The 16,299-nt window shown below is 40.7% G+C and overlaps 1 protein-coding gene and 1 long non-coding RNA gene across 6 annotated transcripts in view; one reads left to right on the top strand and one right to left on the bottom strand.

Moving 5' to 3' along the window:
• Nucleotides 1-16,299, top strand: part of CFAP74 (cilia and flagella associated protein 74) — a 97,926-nt gene that overhangs the window by 79,056 nt on the left and 2,571 nt on the right. For 3 of the 5 annotated variants that reach the window (XM_044995848.1, XM_044995846.1, XM_044995847.1), the window contains exons 25-37: nucleotides 2,897-3,030; nucleotides 3,704-3,980; nucleotides 4,524-4,655; nucleotides 5,691-5,839; nucleotides 7,292-7,426; nucleotides 7,834-7,943; nucleotides 8,946-9,001; nucleotides 9,801-9,920; nucleotides 11,710-11,865; nucleotides 12,763-12,892; nucleotides 13,448-13,602; nucleotides 14,661-14,796; nucleotides 15,693-15,820. In XM_044995848.1, the coding sequence (XP_044851783.1) occupies nucleotides 2,897-3,030; nucleotides 3,704-3,980; nucleotides 4,524-4,655; nucleotides 5,691-5,839; nucleotides 7,292-7,426; nucleotides 7,834-7,943; nucleotides 8,946-9,001; nucleotides 9,801-9,920; nucleotides 11,710-11,865; nucleotides 12,763-12,892; nucleotides 13,448-13,602; nucleotides 14,661-14,796; nucleotides 15,693-15,820 (1,818 nt within the window). Of the gene's footprint in view, nucleotides 1-2,896; nucleotides 3,031-3,703; nucleotides 3,981-4,523; nucleotides 4,656-5,690; nucleotides 5,840-7,291; nucleotides 7,427-7,833; nucleotides 7,944-8,945; nucleotides 9,002-9,800; nucleotides 9,921-11,709; nucleotides 11,866-12,762; nucleotides 12,893-13,447; nucleotides 14,163-14,642; nucleotides 14,797-15,692; nucleotides 15,821-16,299 lie in introns of those variants that run through there. The other 2 variants (XM_044995850.1, XR_006574632.1) reach the window with 2 other exon arrangements.
• LOC123354161 overlaps nucleotides 1-16,299 on the bottom strand; it is a 115,212-nt gene that overhangs the window by 57,118 nt on the left and 41,795 nt on the right. The window lies entirely within an intron of this gene.

Below are 16,299 nucleotides of genomic sequence, written 5' to 3' on the forward strand. Positions count from 1 at the left end.
TTTCTAACCACACAAATCCAAGATGGGGTCCCCAAAAGACACAAGACTCCTACAGTGCCACTTCTATGAGGTCTCTCTTCAGAGCAGAAAATCTACTTCAAATATTGAACTGTGTAAGATTGTTAAGGCTGACTTGACAGACAGCTGCTGGTGCTGCTGATCAAGCTAACATGTACGCTGCAGGCATGCAACAAATCAATCCCTCATTAGCAAGAAAGGTGTCTAACTTAACAAGAGTGAGGAGCATTTTCATTCTAAATGGTCATTTAAGCTAAAGCAAACACTGGAGACCACAGGGTCCTGAGGGCTAAGACTTTTGGGGCCTTTGTGGAAATCAACTACTCAAGCATCAGGGTCAAACTAAGGTGCCTGCTGAATGAAGCCTCCAGGGCACAGCAGGTTGGGCAGAAGCCTCATTAAGTGCTAGGGAGAACCTGGCAACTTGGGGAGGCAACTCCCTCTCCAGCCTTTTCAGAGAATGAAAACCAAAGAGGCTGCTGACATAAGATGTCAGGATCAGTTGCAGTTACATCAGAGCTTCATTTCTCAGATACGCAGCTGGGGCTGAAGCTTAAGCTGTCATGTATAGCAGAAGCACTGAAGAGCTCAGACTTCTTGGGATTCTGACTCATACAGCACTGCTTATTCATTTTTAAAAGGATTCATGCAGGAATTCATGTGATCTATTTTAATGGCTGCATATAAACAGTACAGGCCACTCATATGGCTTTTAAACAAGTAGCCATTGTCATAGCAGTCTAATGAAATCTTGCTTCCTTGATCAAACCAGCACACTCCAGGAAGAAGTGTTGTGAGAGCTATATGCAATATATTGGGTCTCATCTGAGCACCTCACAAGCATTAATGGATTTATCCTCACAACTCCCTAGTGAGGTAGGAAAGGTAGTTGATAGCTTTCTCGCATCTCATTCAGTCTTGCATGAGGATAGCTATTAGGGCTGTCAAGTGATTAAAAAATTAATCACAATCAATCACGCTGTTAAACAATAATAGAATGCCATTTATTGAAATATTTTTGGAGGTTTTCCACATTTTCAAATATATTGATTTCAATTTCAACACAGAATACAAAGTGCACTGTGCTCATTTTATATTTTTTTTATAAATATTTGCCTGTAAAAATAAAAAATAGTATTTTTAAATTCACCTAATACAAGTACTGAAGTGTAATCTCTTTATCATGAAAGTTGAACTTACAAATGTAGAATTATGCACAAAAAATAACTGCACTCAAAAATAAAATGTCAAACTTTAGAGCCTACAAGTCCACTCAGTCCTACTTCTTGTTCAGCCAATTGCTCAGACAAACAAGTTTGTTTACATTTGCAGGAGACAATGCTTCCCTCTTACTTACAGTGTCACCTGAAAGTGAGAACAGGCATTCACATGGTACTGTTGTAGCCAGCATTGCAAGATATTTACATGCCAGATGCACTAAAGAGTCATATGTCCCTTTATGCTTCAGCCACCATTCCAGAGGACATGCGTTCATGCTGATGATGGGTTCTGACTCAATAATGATCCAAAGCAGGGCAGACCGACGCATGTTTGTTTTCATCATCTGAGTCAGATACCACCAGCAGAAGGTTGATTTCCTTTTTTGGTGGCTCGGGTTCTGTAGTCTGCATTGGAGTGTTGCTCTTTTAAGACTTCTGAAAGCATGCTCCACGCCTCGTCACTCTCAGATTTTGGAAGGCACTTCAAATTCTTAAACCTTGGATCAAATGCTGTAGCTATCTTTAGAAATCTCACTTTAGTACCTTCTTTGCATTTTGTCAAATCTGCAAGGAAAGTGTTCTTAAAATGAATAACATGCTGGGTCATCATCCGAGACTTCTATAACATGAAATATATGGCAGAATGCAGGTAAAACAGAACAGGAGACATACAATTCTCCCCCAGGGAGGTCAGTCACAAATTTAATAGATGCATTATTTTTTTAACGAGTGTCATCAGTATGGAAGCACATCCTCCAGAATGGTGGCCAAAGCATGAAGGGGCATATGAATGTTTAGCATATCTGGCATGTAAATACTTTGCAATGCCAGCTACAAAAGTCCCATGTGAACGCCTGTTCTCACTTTAAGGTGACATTGTAAATAAGAAGCAGGAAGCATTATCTCCCCTAAATATAAACAAACTTGTTTGTCTTAGGGATTGGCTTAACAAGAAGTAGGACTGAGTGGACTTGTGGGCTCTAAAGTTTTACATTGTTTTGTTTTTGAGTGCAGTTATGTAACAAAAAAAATCTGCATTTGTAAATTGCACTTTCACAATAAAGAGATTGCACTACAGTACTTGTCTGAGGTAAACTGAAAAATACTATTTCTTTTGTTTATCAAAGTGAGCACTGTACACTTTGTATTCTGTGTTGTAATTTAAATCAATATATTTGAAAATGTAGAAAAACATCCAAAATATGTAATAAATTTAAATTGGTATTCTATTGTTTAATAGTGCAATTAAAACTGAAATTAATCGTGATTAATTTTTTGAGTTAATTGCGTGAGTTAACTTAATTAAAAATTGACAGCCCTAATAGCTACATAAGAATAATATGGACAATAAGTCAGCAGAAAGCCTGAAAGGAAGTCCTTTCTCAAATGTCAACTCCATTGAAATCTGAGGTTATAGACTTTTACGGCATGGTCACATGTTGTCCAAGATGAGAAATCAATTGCAGCAGGAAAGGCAAATTGAAATTGCAACCTTTCAAGTTATTCTAGAACTAGAAGTCTGCAGAGAATTCTAGTCACTCACAGACACACACTATCCTCAGATGAGTGTCGGGCCGAAGTTCCTCAGGCATGTGTTTCTGGTGCCCTGACCCTTTGTTACATTGTAACACATGAGATTTCTTTTTGTCATTTTGAAGTTTGTAGAAATTCAACCAAGTGATGGATTTGGAATTCTCCTCCCCCTGGAAAGCCTGAACCTGGACATAATCTTCAAAGCCAACAAGGCAAAGGAATACAGTTTTGAGCTGACCTGCAAGTCAGAGATTAATCGGTATGTTAAGAATCTGGAAACACAAATGAGTAAAGGTAGAAGTGTTACTCTGAATCAATGGTGGAGTTCTAGAGTCAAGATCAGAATCTGATAACTAAGTCCCAGAGTCTAGGTTGTCTGTACATTGGCAGAGGCAGAAGATTTGTGTCGTACAAGAGGTGCTCAGTGTCTGCCTGCCAGGTTCAAGTCTTTACAGAGTTAATTTGTTGCCTTTTTGCTGACTCTCCTCCTGCCTCACCCAAGTTGATCGATATCATATGCCTCCAGTTATAAATTTGCCTCTTATTTTCTTTACCTGCAACTTCCTCCCAACCCCTTTTCTTGTTGGAATTACTGAAGCTTTACATTGGTCGTGTGTATGTTTCTTCTGGAGACGCTCATCATCTGTGCCAGGTGATGGTGCATAATAGTGAAGGCACATGGCACAAGCTTTCAGATGGCATCTCATTGCATTTCTATTCAGAGAGATAATTCAGGTACAGCCTGTATAGGGAGTTGCACATTTTAAAACAAATACCATATTTGTCTCATTGTGCCATCCTTAGGCAAAATTGCCATTGCAATCGATAGGAATCCTGCTTGAATAAGAGCTGCAGAATCAGGTCCCCAGGCTTCTGGGCTGTTTAAGATGCTCTGTTTGTGCTGAGACAATTTATGGTGTGTTTATTTTTAGACAATTCAAGCTGTCATGCAAAGCAGTTGGAGTCCACCCACCTCTTGAGTTGTCTCATTCCTTAGTCAAGTTTGCAGCAACAGCTTTAAATGATGTATCTACAGCAACACTGTATGTAATAAATGCACATGTGAGCCGCAACCGCTTTACTCATGCTGTCCCAAGGATCGGCAAAGGGGAAATTGCCCCTGTTGGATCCACTTCCTTTGAATTCCTTGTGCCAGAAGATTCTCCTGTGACAATTATGCCTTCTGTTGGAACAGTTTTACCAGGGAAGGTAAATTCATTCTGAGTATGTCAAGTATTTGAATACAAAAGATAAAATCCTATGATCATCTCTATCCTTACAAATTTAGTACCTTGTAATTAAAGTCCCAAAATATACTGTACCAGTCCTATAATTAATTCATTTTTGTACACTGAGCTTAAAAGAATACTTTTAATGGAAATCTAGAGCTCAATGATGCAAACAAGTACACATGTAACTTTACTCATGGACAAATTTGCATCAATGTTATAGCATGATTTATTTAGCTGAAAGGCACTTAAATGTAGACAAACTGGTGGTAATCTAATACTGTTGCAGCACTGTGGACTTTTTAAAACACAGCTACTATTAGCCCTTTTCTTTAATTCACCTGGCTCCCTTACAAAAAAGGGCCAAGGTATCCAGGGTCAAAATCTGCTCTCAAACTCATGCTCTCAGCTTCTATTGATTTTGGTGGGAGTTACAAATAAGCAAGGGCCAAATTCTGCCCTTAGCCACTGATGTTAATTTGCAGCCCAGTGTCATTCATTGTGTGCAATCTTTCTACCCCAGAAATGCTTGATACAAGTGTACTTCAGACCAGTGTTGTCAGAGCAGCTAATCAGAGAAGAGGCAGTTCAGATGCTGTGCAGGGCAGATGCACAAACGACGATGATGAAGAAGATTCGTGAATCAGAAATGCAAGTAAGAACAGTTAAAAATCTAAGTACTCACTCTCAAAGGAAAATCAACCTCATTTTTACAGCACTAACTTATTTAGCATAAAATTATTTGCAATTAAAAATACAATAAATGAAGCCAAGAATTTTATACCAGAGGTTAGCAGTACAAAGTGGCAGTTAACGCAATCAGCGGACTGGATTAATAAATAAATATGGGGTAACATTTTCGAAAGCACTTGACTGGCTTTTGAAAATTGACTTTGGTTTGTAAGTTCCTTAGGCGCTCCTAAGTGCCTAAAAGAGACTTCTGAAAATGGGACGTGCACCTTAGTGACTTAGGCACTTTTGAAAATGGGGTCAGATTCCCAATTCCCTACTGTAAATTAATAAAATTTCATTGAAGTCAATAGAGCTGCATTTATTTACTCCAGCAGACAATTTGTCCTCTGAGCTTGAATTGTCTAATTTCACTTTATTTTATTTGAACACTGTATCCATTGCTTATTGCCCTAAATCATAATTGTATCGCTGTTATCGTATGGTTTTGGTTACAGATATGTCACCTCTTTTTATATATTTAGATTGGGAGTTCTCTGGGGCAGAGTGTCTTTTTGCTGTATGTTTGCAGCAGCATTCACTCAGTGGAGCCATGATCCCTGACTGGAGCATCTCCACAGAATAATCTATAACAGTGGTTCTCAAACTGTGGGCCAGGACCACAACGTGGATCTGGGGCCTGGTGCTGAAGACAAAGCCTGAGCCCCACCGCCCAGGGCCAAAGCCTGAGGGCTTTAGCCCTGGGTGGCAAGGCTCAGCTTACAGCCCCCACCCCCGGGGCTTGGGATTTGGCCCCCACCCCACCTGGGGCAGCAGGGCTTGGGCAGGCTCAGGCTTGGTCCCCACTCCTGGGATTGTGTAGTGCAATGAAGTTTGAGAACCTCTGATCTATACTAATTTGTAGCCACCTATGGGATTTTAATAGGAATTGGATGTCCAAATTACTTAGGCAGCTTTGAAGTATCAAGTGCATGTTATATTTATATATACATATTTATAGAAGAGGAAAGACGAAACTGTGTCAGGAAAGAAGGATGGAAAGAAACCAAGTTTTGCCGCTTTGAGACAGCCTTTGAGGGTCAGAAGCAGTAAACATGCAGCTGCTAGCAGTGGCTTTGAGCCACCAAAACCAGAAGAAATAAAAACCAAGTAAGTCAGTAGCAGCAGCAGCTTCTACTGGGTAGCAAACGACTGCCATTTGCCACATTGGTTTCATTAATGTATTAATCCCTGTGTGTGAGTGAGCAATCTAACTTTAGGGGTGAACTGGCCTTTTTCTTTATTACAAAAGTTATTTCCAAAATTAGCAATGATTCTAATCTACACTATCATTATAACCTCTCCTGCAAGGCAGAGAATCCCTCATTATAGATCAAATAGCAGAGCTGCGGGCTTGAAAGAATGTACCATGTAGCATTAAACATGGCTGTACTATAACTCAGCTGAACCAACCACAATACCAATTTAAAGGGCAGTTGGCCTGGTTTTCAGGTAGGAGGCCGATTAAACATTTTAACAACAGAAACTGACAGCGAATGATTCACCTCTTCCAAATAAATTAGTTGCATTTGTATTGAGTAAAATTCACCCCAGGCAGCACAAGGCTCATGCCCACTGCCTCAAGACCCCCCAATGCCTTAATTTGGGAGTTAAATGGCATATAGTCTAGAGAACCACCACTAGGACAGGGCGAAATTCACCCATTGGGAAATATAACAATGCTTTAATTTATAGCTTCCAGGTAGTCATTTTGCAGCATGCAGGTCAGTTGACAGAGAATTAACATTTATTTCATGTGGTACCTAGCAGTTTATTTATTTAGTTTTATACCATCTAATAAGAAAGTCCAGTGCTTGAGGGCCCTGACCCAACAAAGCATTTAAGCATGTGCTTAACTTTAAGTAAATAAGTAGTCCCAAGTATCTGAGTAGTCCCACTGAAGCCAATAGAACCACTCATATGTTAAAGTTAAGCACATGCTTATGTGCTTTGCTGAATTGGGCCCTACATGCTTTGGACAAGAATTACATATTTACTGCAATCCATTAACTAGCAGCATATAATACTTATATTTTTAAACATGAATTGTTGAAGTATACTGTAACTACACAGTTCATTCCAAAGGAAATACATATTTGAGAATTCGGAGGCATTGCCAGACATACTCTATCATAGAAATATGTAATTTAGGAATATTATTGGAATATAAAAAGATGCAATGAAAATGTTTGCAAAATGGATTTTCACTAGAAAATTCAGCATGGGAGAATCACACTAAAAAAAGTGTTTTATCTTCTCTAGTGTGACATTAAGTATCTGAGTTCATAATTTTTGTTCTCCATGACATGGGCAGAAAAGCACACTACTTATTCATCACCACCCTCTGTTGAGCAGATCCATTGCTTTGTAACAAATGAGTACACAGCTTTACTGCTAAAGTCCACGTTTAAACAATTAATGATCAATAAATAGTAAATGCAAATACTTAGTAGGTCGGGTCTGCAATGTAATATTCTGCTTGCTGGCATTAGTACTAGACTGCTGTGTTACTACATGATTTTTGCTTTCTTCTTATTATGACTATATTCTTGTACTCTCTAGCTCTGAAGAATATATTGCAGCTCAGTATTCCCTGATTAGGAATTTCACAGGAAAGTTTGAGAGATACATCATACCTTGCTTTGTTGCAAGTGGAGATATTGATGAAAAGATAGGATCTGAAAATCTAAAGTACAGGTACTGTATAAATGAGCAGCATGAAACCGTATGAATGCTATTTATGGTGGACCAGAAAAGTCAGAAGAAAGTAGGGACACATGTTGAAAAAGTATTCATTTGTTTTTTGGGGGAAAGGCCAGATTCTGATCTTAATTGCCCCATAAATCAGTGGAATAACTTAGATAGTATACCAGCATAACTGAGATCAGGATCAAGCCTGCTAATATCAAAGTACCTTAGAGAATATTTAATATGTAAAGTTTATGTGCCAGATTCAGTCCACCTCTTCTGCCTATGCAGATGCAAGAAAAGAAGCCAAGAATTATACAGTCTCTTTAACACTGACATAATGCTTTTCCCCCTCCTGCATAGAGTAAGAGCAGATTTTATGATCTAACACCAAACATTTTTTTCCATCTCCCCAGTCCTTATAACACCTTGTACCTAGAGTTGCATTGTCCTGCTGTAGCACCATCTGTTGTGGTCACTTCAAATAATGGAAAAAACATCGTCAATTTTGGGGAGGTCGCAGTAGGTACGAAGTTAGAATTCAACTTTTGAGGTTTTTCTGTCTGGCTTTAATTCCTTTTAAATGTAGTTTTGTTACGATTTTCTTACTTGCTGTAGGATCAATTTTCAAACATAGGTGTCTAAATTAGGCCAGATGTAGTCACGCAATTAGGAGCCCAGATAACCATTTAAGGTTCTTAAGAGCCCATTTGATGCCCAGAGATGTAATTAGTAGCCCTAATGGAGACCACCTGTGTTCGTTCACAGTACACCAGCCCCAGAAATGCAGTGAACATTTAGCAGAGGGAAAAGTGGGAGTGAACTGTATTTCTCATAAGAACAGTCATGCATGGAGATCTGATGCAATAGAATATTACTCAAACTACTCCTAACAATTCTTCTTTGAGGTTTTATGGTCTTTTGTAACAACCTTTGTTAAAAACAAATCCACTAGTAAAATGGGTTGTGAAGATGCATTTTTCCCTCCTGGATATAATTTCCTAGCTAAGCAGTGTCTGGAGAATACAATGTGGTCATTGACAGGTCTAGCCTCTGCAGGACAGCCTTCTAATACAGGGAACCTTCATCACAACCAGGCTAGCTGTAAAATGTTGGTTTATAAATACCACATTTAAGAAATCCCAGTAAGGTAAAAACACAGTAGATGAAGAGTGAAAAGTCTCAGACCTTGAAAATGCTTTTAAACAGCCACCTGAGTGGTATCTGACCTTTTTCCTTGAAAGACTGGGAGATACTAGAAGTGTCACATTTGTTGCTTTCTGTCTTGAAAGAAAGGATCAGTCTGTCACTAACTTCAGAACTTTTTTCTGTCTCATTCTTGGAGTTAACACTGGTGGTTTTATTTCCTGGTCATTCTGCTTCACACGGGAGTGCAATGAATATTGTGACACCATAACTAAAGATGGCCCTAGGCAGCATTGGAGTTAGAAACTTGAGTGTCCAATTTAGTGGTCTCTCTGGTTGATTACAGTAACATTTCTGAAAGTATTGTTTTTATACATTTTAGGCCACAGAGTAATCAAACAGATTACAATACAGAACATCTCCCAGGAGCAGCTAGCAGTATCCTTGACTGGAGTGTTCACTCCCCACAATCCGCTATTCAGTCACTGTTGACTTTGGGCCTATTTCTACAAGAATTGTTCATCATTAGGATTGTAAAAGCACCTTTAATGGAGACTGTAGTTCAGATGTGGTGCCCATCTTTCACAGCTAGATAGATTGTAAAAATCTATTCTGCGGCGCTGGAAGAAATGAACTTTGGAAGACCCCTTCCAATCTAAATGCTTTTGCAAAATTCTCACTATGCACTTTTCTGCTGGCAAATCTCTATTTAAAAACCAGACTTGAGAGGCTCTTCATGCTCATGCTTCAGCCCTTTCTAAAAGAGCAAAAGCTACTAGCAATGCAGCCAACTCGAGCACCAACATGACACACACAAGCAGAGAGAGCCAAAAGCCAAGTTTTTGCTCAACACTTCTCCCAACTTCTGGAAATCTTCAGTTAGAAAAGGCTGTTCTCTAGGCTTCCTGTATTGCCAAGTCTAAACAGGGCCAGAAAAATCTGAGAGAACAACATCTCTCATATGCTGGTTTAATTCGCATGCGTCCCACCCCAGGCAAAACCTAGGGACAGAGCTGCAGGGAAGTTATTACAGGTTTTTCTAACAGAAAAAAACCCTGTTTCAGACATTTGAGTATTGGACAAAGAATTGGGTTGGTTTTTATTTTATTTGGTCTAGCTCACTAACCCTAAAAGAGCTAATAGACAACAGGTTGGTTTGAATTATCTTTAAATCCTGCTCTTGTACCCTCAGTTTGTCACCTATAAACTTGCATTTCCTTGAGTTGCAACATTTCAGCTAGGATTCTCCATCCTGAACCCCAATGGGCCCTTCCTATTGGTCAGTCCAGTTGGCACTCTTGAGCCAGGGGAAAACCAGTTTCTCTTCATCTCTTTTTGTCCAAATGAGAGTAAATTGGTGAGTAAATATTATATATATATGAAAATATTTTACACATGGGGAGACATATGGATAATAATTAAGCAATCAGAAGCATTTAAAAATACAAGACTTAACCAAAAATATACTTGTAAAATAATGTCAATACTGGTGCACAAATAATAAAATCAAGAATTTTCATGCTGAAGGAGTTCTGGGACATATTTGACTGGTTAAGACCTGATTTTAACATTTTTTCCCCAGGGGGAATTATATTCATTTATGGAATGTCTTTCCTAGCAAAATGACTGGTTTCAGAGTAGCAGCCGTGTGAGGGCTTGGCTACACTTACAAATTTGCAGCGCTGCAGCAGGATGTGAAAACACACCCTCTCCAGCGCTGCAAATTGCGGCGCTGCAAAGCACCAGTGTGGTCAAAGCCCCAGCAGGGGGGTTATTCCCCACAGGGAGGTGGAGTACGGACAGCGCTGGGAGAGCTCTCTCCCAGCGCTGGCGCTTTGACTACACTTAACGCTTCAAAGCGCTGCCGCGGCAGCGCTTTGAAGTGCTAAGTGTAGCCACAGCCTTAGTCTGTATCCGCAAAAAGAACAGGAGTACTTGTGGCTCCTGTTCTTTTTTCCTAGCAAAGGATCTCACAATGCTTTACAAACTACACAGACAGTCCATCCCACAATGCTTTGCAAACTACACAGACAGCCCCTCTGAAATGCACCCACTTCTGGGTGGAGAAAGTACGCAGCTGATGCACAGCACAGTGCACAACAGTGCAGTCTAAAGACATGTGTAGTGGGCTCTCTATTGTCTTTGGGCAATGTGCATGGCTCTATAGGAGCCTGACCCTTATCAGAACATTGACAGCAGCTTAATATTGTTCTAATAATGGGCAGTCAGATAAGCTGTGTTCTTTAGCACATTGATATCACAGTGAGGTCATTCTCCCTGGGAGACTACATTATAGATTAGGGGTCGGCAGCCTTTCAGAAGTGGTGTGCCAAGTCTTCATTTATTCACTCTGATTTAAGGTTTCGTGTGCCAGTAATACATTTTAGCGTTTTTAGAAGGTCTCTTTCTATAAATCTATAATATATAAGTAAACTATTGTTGTATGTAAAGTAAATAAGGTTTTTAAAATGTTTAAGAAGCTTCATTTAAAATTAAATTAAAATGCAGAGTCCCCCCCAGACTGGTGGCCAGGACCCAGCAGTGAGAGTGCCACTGAAAACAGCTCGCGTGCCGCCTTCGGCACGCGTGCCATAGGTTGCCTACCCCATTATAGATCCAGGGCTGGATGCTCAGAAAGAGGTTGGCTCCAAACTTCTATTTAGCCTCCTAACTTCCACTGATTTAACTCCTTTTGAGCATCCAGCCCCTCGTCCCTGGAGATTTCTTAGATAAGGAAATATAAACACCCTCAGAATCAGAATAAGAAAGTAGGGCCAAATTCTGGCTTGCTGTTTAAGTGCTCTCAAGCCCAGACTCTCACATACAGTACTGCAAATCCAGCTCCAGTGTGAACCAGCCCTAGCCCCACCTCTAACCCCAGCACAGGCAGAATGCCACAGTCAGTCAATGGGCATGCCCACAGATAAGTGACGCAATGGCCCCTAAGCCCTGAAACTATCCTCTCTGTGGATGCTTCCACAAAGGACCTGGGATGTGATTATGAGAAGCTAGGACTGGGGCATTCCCATTGCCAGGTGCCTATGCACAGCACCCAGCTGGCATTTAGCCCTGGCTTTGTATTGTACCCTGAAATTCTAAAGCAAGTGTCTGTTACAGTTGACTATTATCAACATCCTTCTTTGCAGTTCTTTGAAACTCTGGATATCAGGAGCATAAAAGCCACCCTGACCCTCAGTATTATTGGCCAGGGGGTGGCTCCATCAATTGCTTGTTCTGTGGAAGGAGAAGTGCTCGATATGGGCTATGTCATAGCCAAAGAGAAGGTCACTTCCACATTCAAGGTAAATCCTGAACTAGTGGAAACTCCCTTGTGTTGAGTTGAAAGACCTGATTTGTGGTGGGTCAATACCATTCCTAGTTGGTCAGAAGCATGTAAGAGAGTTTCCCGACAGGATGTTATGCTGAGCAGTAAGTTGCTTCACTAAGCATTTTAGCTTTTAAGCCTGTGATGAACACCCATGACAAACTGGTAGTTCAATGAGTTCATTAAAAGCGGAGAGTCTTAAGGGCCAACAGTACTTCTACCTGGCAGGGGTGCTGAGCTGACTCTGCACTGCTTGTGGGAATTCTGCCTACAGAGGCACTGGGGAGGGTCTTACTGCACATTTAAAAAGCACCTCTTGAATGCTCTTCTCCCTGGTTCTGCCCAGTACACACAAAGGTGAGGGAGGCCAGAAATGGCCCCTCAAGCATCAGCAGCAGAGTTACTTGCCCTTCCCTCCCAGGTGCTCCCTTTTGCAGCCACCCTAGTTGTGCCTGCCTCCTGTCTCCATGGGAGGGGGATGTGCCCTGCTAGGGACTACCCAAGTAGGCTGGAGAACAGGTTAATTGATTCATTTATCTGCTGTAGATTTCCACACTGATAATCCCAAATCTAGTGAACAGGCCAAGTATTAGAAGCAAACTGTTAGTCTATAAAATCTTTCACTGTGCAGGCACCACAAAGCTTTGATGGGAAGCAACTAGTGTGTATTTCCCGCAGATGGGTTCTAAGAGTGGAAAAAGCTCTGTGTTGTTTGACAGGAAGAATGGACTGTGGATAATAGTAACCCAGATGCACCATGTATGGCACCTGGGCATGCAATAAACAATTTCAGCCCATTTGCACAATACACATCCTATAGGGTTTTTAATCAGTTCCCCAATTAAAATACTGTTGTATCAATGACTCCCTCCAGATACAGAACACTTCCACTCTGCCCCTGAGATACTCCATCAAACTAGAGTCACTCTCACAAACAAGGGACAAAGAGCAGCAGAGACTTCCCTTCTTCATCACGTCTCCCCCAGGACGGACAGATTTTGTTGGTAAATAGTTTTTCCATCTCACTAATCAAGTATATAATAGGAGCCAAATTCTGCCTTGTGTTTGGTCCATTCAGCTCCACTGAAGCCTTACAGCGGTGGGGGAGGTCACAACACCGTAACTAAGGACAGTATTTGCTTCACTAATAGCAAATGTGTTAATAATTAGTTCCTGGTTGGTACAAGTTTACATAGCCTAAGAGAACATTCCCAGGTAAGAAGGCTCTATTGCTGAGATCTGGTTAAACCCACTCAGTATATTACTCATCAAGAAGCAAGATCAATCTATGTGTAATTAATACTAGAAAGTAAGAATGGTTTAATGGCACTTCTCCAATTCCTCTAGGGAAATGGGTATTTTGAAAAACCTCACAGGTGGTTCCAGGTAGGCTTTTTAACACCCAGATTTCTGACTTTGCTGCATAAACATGCATCAGAAATTTTACTCATTTACCATTGGGACAAAAAAGACACGAGATTGAAATATTAAAAAAAAAGTGGTAGAACAGAGCTTTCCTTCTGTCATCCTCATATTTCTGTTGTTTTTTGCTCTTCCAGGTACACAGAACTACAGTGGTTTAAGTGTGTTCAACATATTTCCAGTAGAGGGCGTAATTGAGCCTGGGAAGAGTCAGGATTTCACTGTTACCTTCAGTCCAGACCATGAAAGTTTGTATTATTCTGATTGCCTCAAGGTTGTGCTCTTTGGCAAGGTAAGGCAACCTCAGGGCATCTGGATTGTTAAATCTAAAGCTGCCATCTGACTCAAACTGAATTTATCAGCATGGGCATTAGGATTCTATCAGGAGTGGAAATAACTGTATTTCCTAATTAATTCACAATGACTTGGAGTAAGATCCCTCTTCTCCCTACATAACCCCACTTCACAGCTGGGCAAATTGTGGAGAACCAGCACATACCCTTGTGAATTGCTGAGCACAACTTCACATAGGTTCCCAGTGCAGAGAATCTGATGAAGGGACTGGGATAGTGGTTCTTTTCCTGCAGAGCCCATGCCCCAAAAGCCCTTCTGAAACAGAGGCTGCTCTTTCTACTGTGAAGCTGCTCTGCCGTTCTGCATGGGGAAGGAGTGGTCCATCTATGGCGCAGGGACTGAGCTTAAACAGAAGCCAAAATCAGAGTGCAATCAGATGAGCAACTTCGGGGTGATATTCCCACACTCCCAGGAGAGGCTAGCCAACAGTTAGCAAGGAGTGCCACCTAGTGGCTGCTGTCAGGACTGCAAGTAAAGAGGTGACTGCAAACATTTCAGGTGAGTTTGCATTCCCAGAGTTTCGGGTAGGGATAAAGCCAGATATCTAATTTTGGTTGAGTTGAGTTGTGCATGATTTCCACACTCAGAACCACGAAATCAGTGATGAGTGCCTGAAACCTGGCCCAGCTTCACAAATCTCAGACAGGTCATATTTGATACCAGGTAGTTTTGCCCATCTTGGGGGTCTAGGATGAATGGTTTTCCCCGTTATCACAGAGGCACTCTGCCACAGAATGAAAAAAGGCTGAGGAAAATACATGTCCCCCACCAAGTCAACAGCTGATTACAGAATGAAGATGGCAAAGATCTCTTGCATCATGGGTTATAATTGCATACATAAAGGAGAGACTAAGCTCAGTGGTCAGTGTGCCTGCTAACAATTGAGACAGATTATACAATTGTTTCTAGACAGCTAGTACAGTTGTGTTGAGATTACTACCATTAGATCAAGACCTGGGCTGTAACCTGCATCTGCAGAGTTCTTGTCCTACATAGGAAATAGCTCGTGAGATCTGGCTGAAGGGTGCTGCAAGAAACCATATGATGTTTGTGGAAGGAGGGGATCCATTGGATGTTCCCTTGGAGTCTTTGGCTATAACATCACCCATGTCTGAAGAAGCCGCAAAAGGAGGTAACAACCTGTCTTTTCTATTTTTATTCAAATGTGGGAGAATTATATCAATATAGATTTGTCTGTCTCCATTTGTATTAAAAAAAAAAGTTCACAGGAGATAGCACCTCCAGCATGTGGGTACCAGAGTCAAATGCCAAAGAAGGGCAGATGATGATGGAAGGGGTTTGACTCAATATAAAAATTGCAGAAAAAAGAACTTATCAGGAGAAGAATTTTCTCTAAATTGAATACAGTAGAATTTCTCATCCACGTGAATGGCAGGCTTTACCTCATGTGGATTAGACAGTTTTTCAGTTTAGTATGTGAAAAAGGATAAACTAATAGTACAACACAAATGTATTTTAGCTGCATTTCTGTAAATGGCAAGTGAAGGTTTACTTTAAAAAGCTTATAAAATTCTCACATGTATGCATCCTCAGCATTGCTCTAATTACATGATTCCCAAGTTCAGAGACAAAAACCTTAGGAGTAGCTAATAGACACTAAATGGGAGGGTTGAATGTAAGATAGGGGTTTAAATTCAGAGGAGTTATGTAAACTACACCCATTTAAAGATGCAAAGAAATATAAGTGAGTGTAACTTACACGCTCAGGGGCCCAAACAGAAGGATGAAACAGAAAAAGCAAAGAACGTGTAAGATGACACAAATTAACCAGACTTCACCTTTCTTTAAATTCACTCTTCCTTCCAACGCATTGTATGCAAGTCAAAGTGTGGTAAGAACTGTTCAGACACTCTTGTTGGTGGACTTTCCTATTACTGGCCTCTCTGCTGGTGCCTTCTAGTGTAAATTACACCATCTTAGACCAACTGATCAATAAGTCATTTATGCCTGACTTGGGACCAACATTCATTGGCTGCTCCAAAGTTAACTTGACCCATGTCTGTTTAGAGCTGGAAGAACCAGCAAAGTCCCTCCTCCTGAGCCTGGAGTACATCCAGGCAGAGACCTCTGGGACTCCAGCAGTGAGGGAGCTGAAAATCGGGGCTATACGGACAGCTCAGTTTGCATCAAAGAAGGTAAACAAAATGAAAAATGCACTTTTATGTGCAACTCAGCTCAGAAATTGAGTCAGCAGTTGCAAATGGCTACCAACTGCTCTCGAGAATCCAGAACCGGCAGAGATCCCACATTAAATGAGTTTCTGGATCTCCATTAAGCCTGACACCGTATTATAAAAGCATTAGTATTGTTTGAAAGGATAGAGGTTTATTTTTCAAGGGGAGACAAGGAATTAGCAGGAGGATATTAGAAGAGGATAATACAATTAGTTGAATACATTTCTCCCCTAATTCTTAAATACATAATAAAAGTATGAATATAGACCAAATTAGCAGCTTGCACGTTACCAACAAAGTGCTATGGGCAACTGTTTATAAAAACAACATTCTGAACTTACACTCAGCTGTAGCTTTCAGGGTTTGTTCGTTGAATGATGAAACAGATTGTGGTCCCCACAAATGAGACTTCAAGAGAACAAATTAGTTTAATTTCATGA

The sequence above is a fragment of the Mauremys mutica genome, chromosome 21 (genome assembly GCF_020497125.1).
Source record: "Mauremys mutica isolate MM-2020 ecotype Southern chromosome 21, ASM2049712v1, whole genome shotgun sequence".
In the NCBI taxonomy this organism is placed as follows: Eukaryota; Metazoa; Chordata; order Testudines; family Geoemydidae; genus Mauremys; species Mauremys mutica.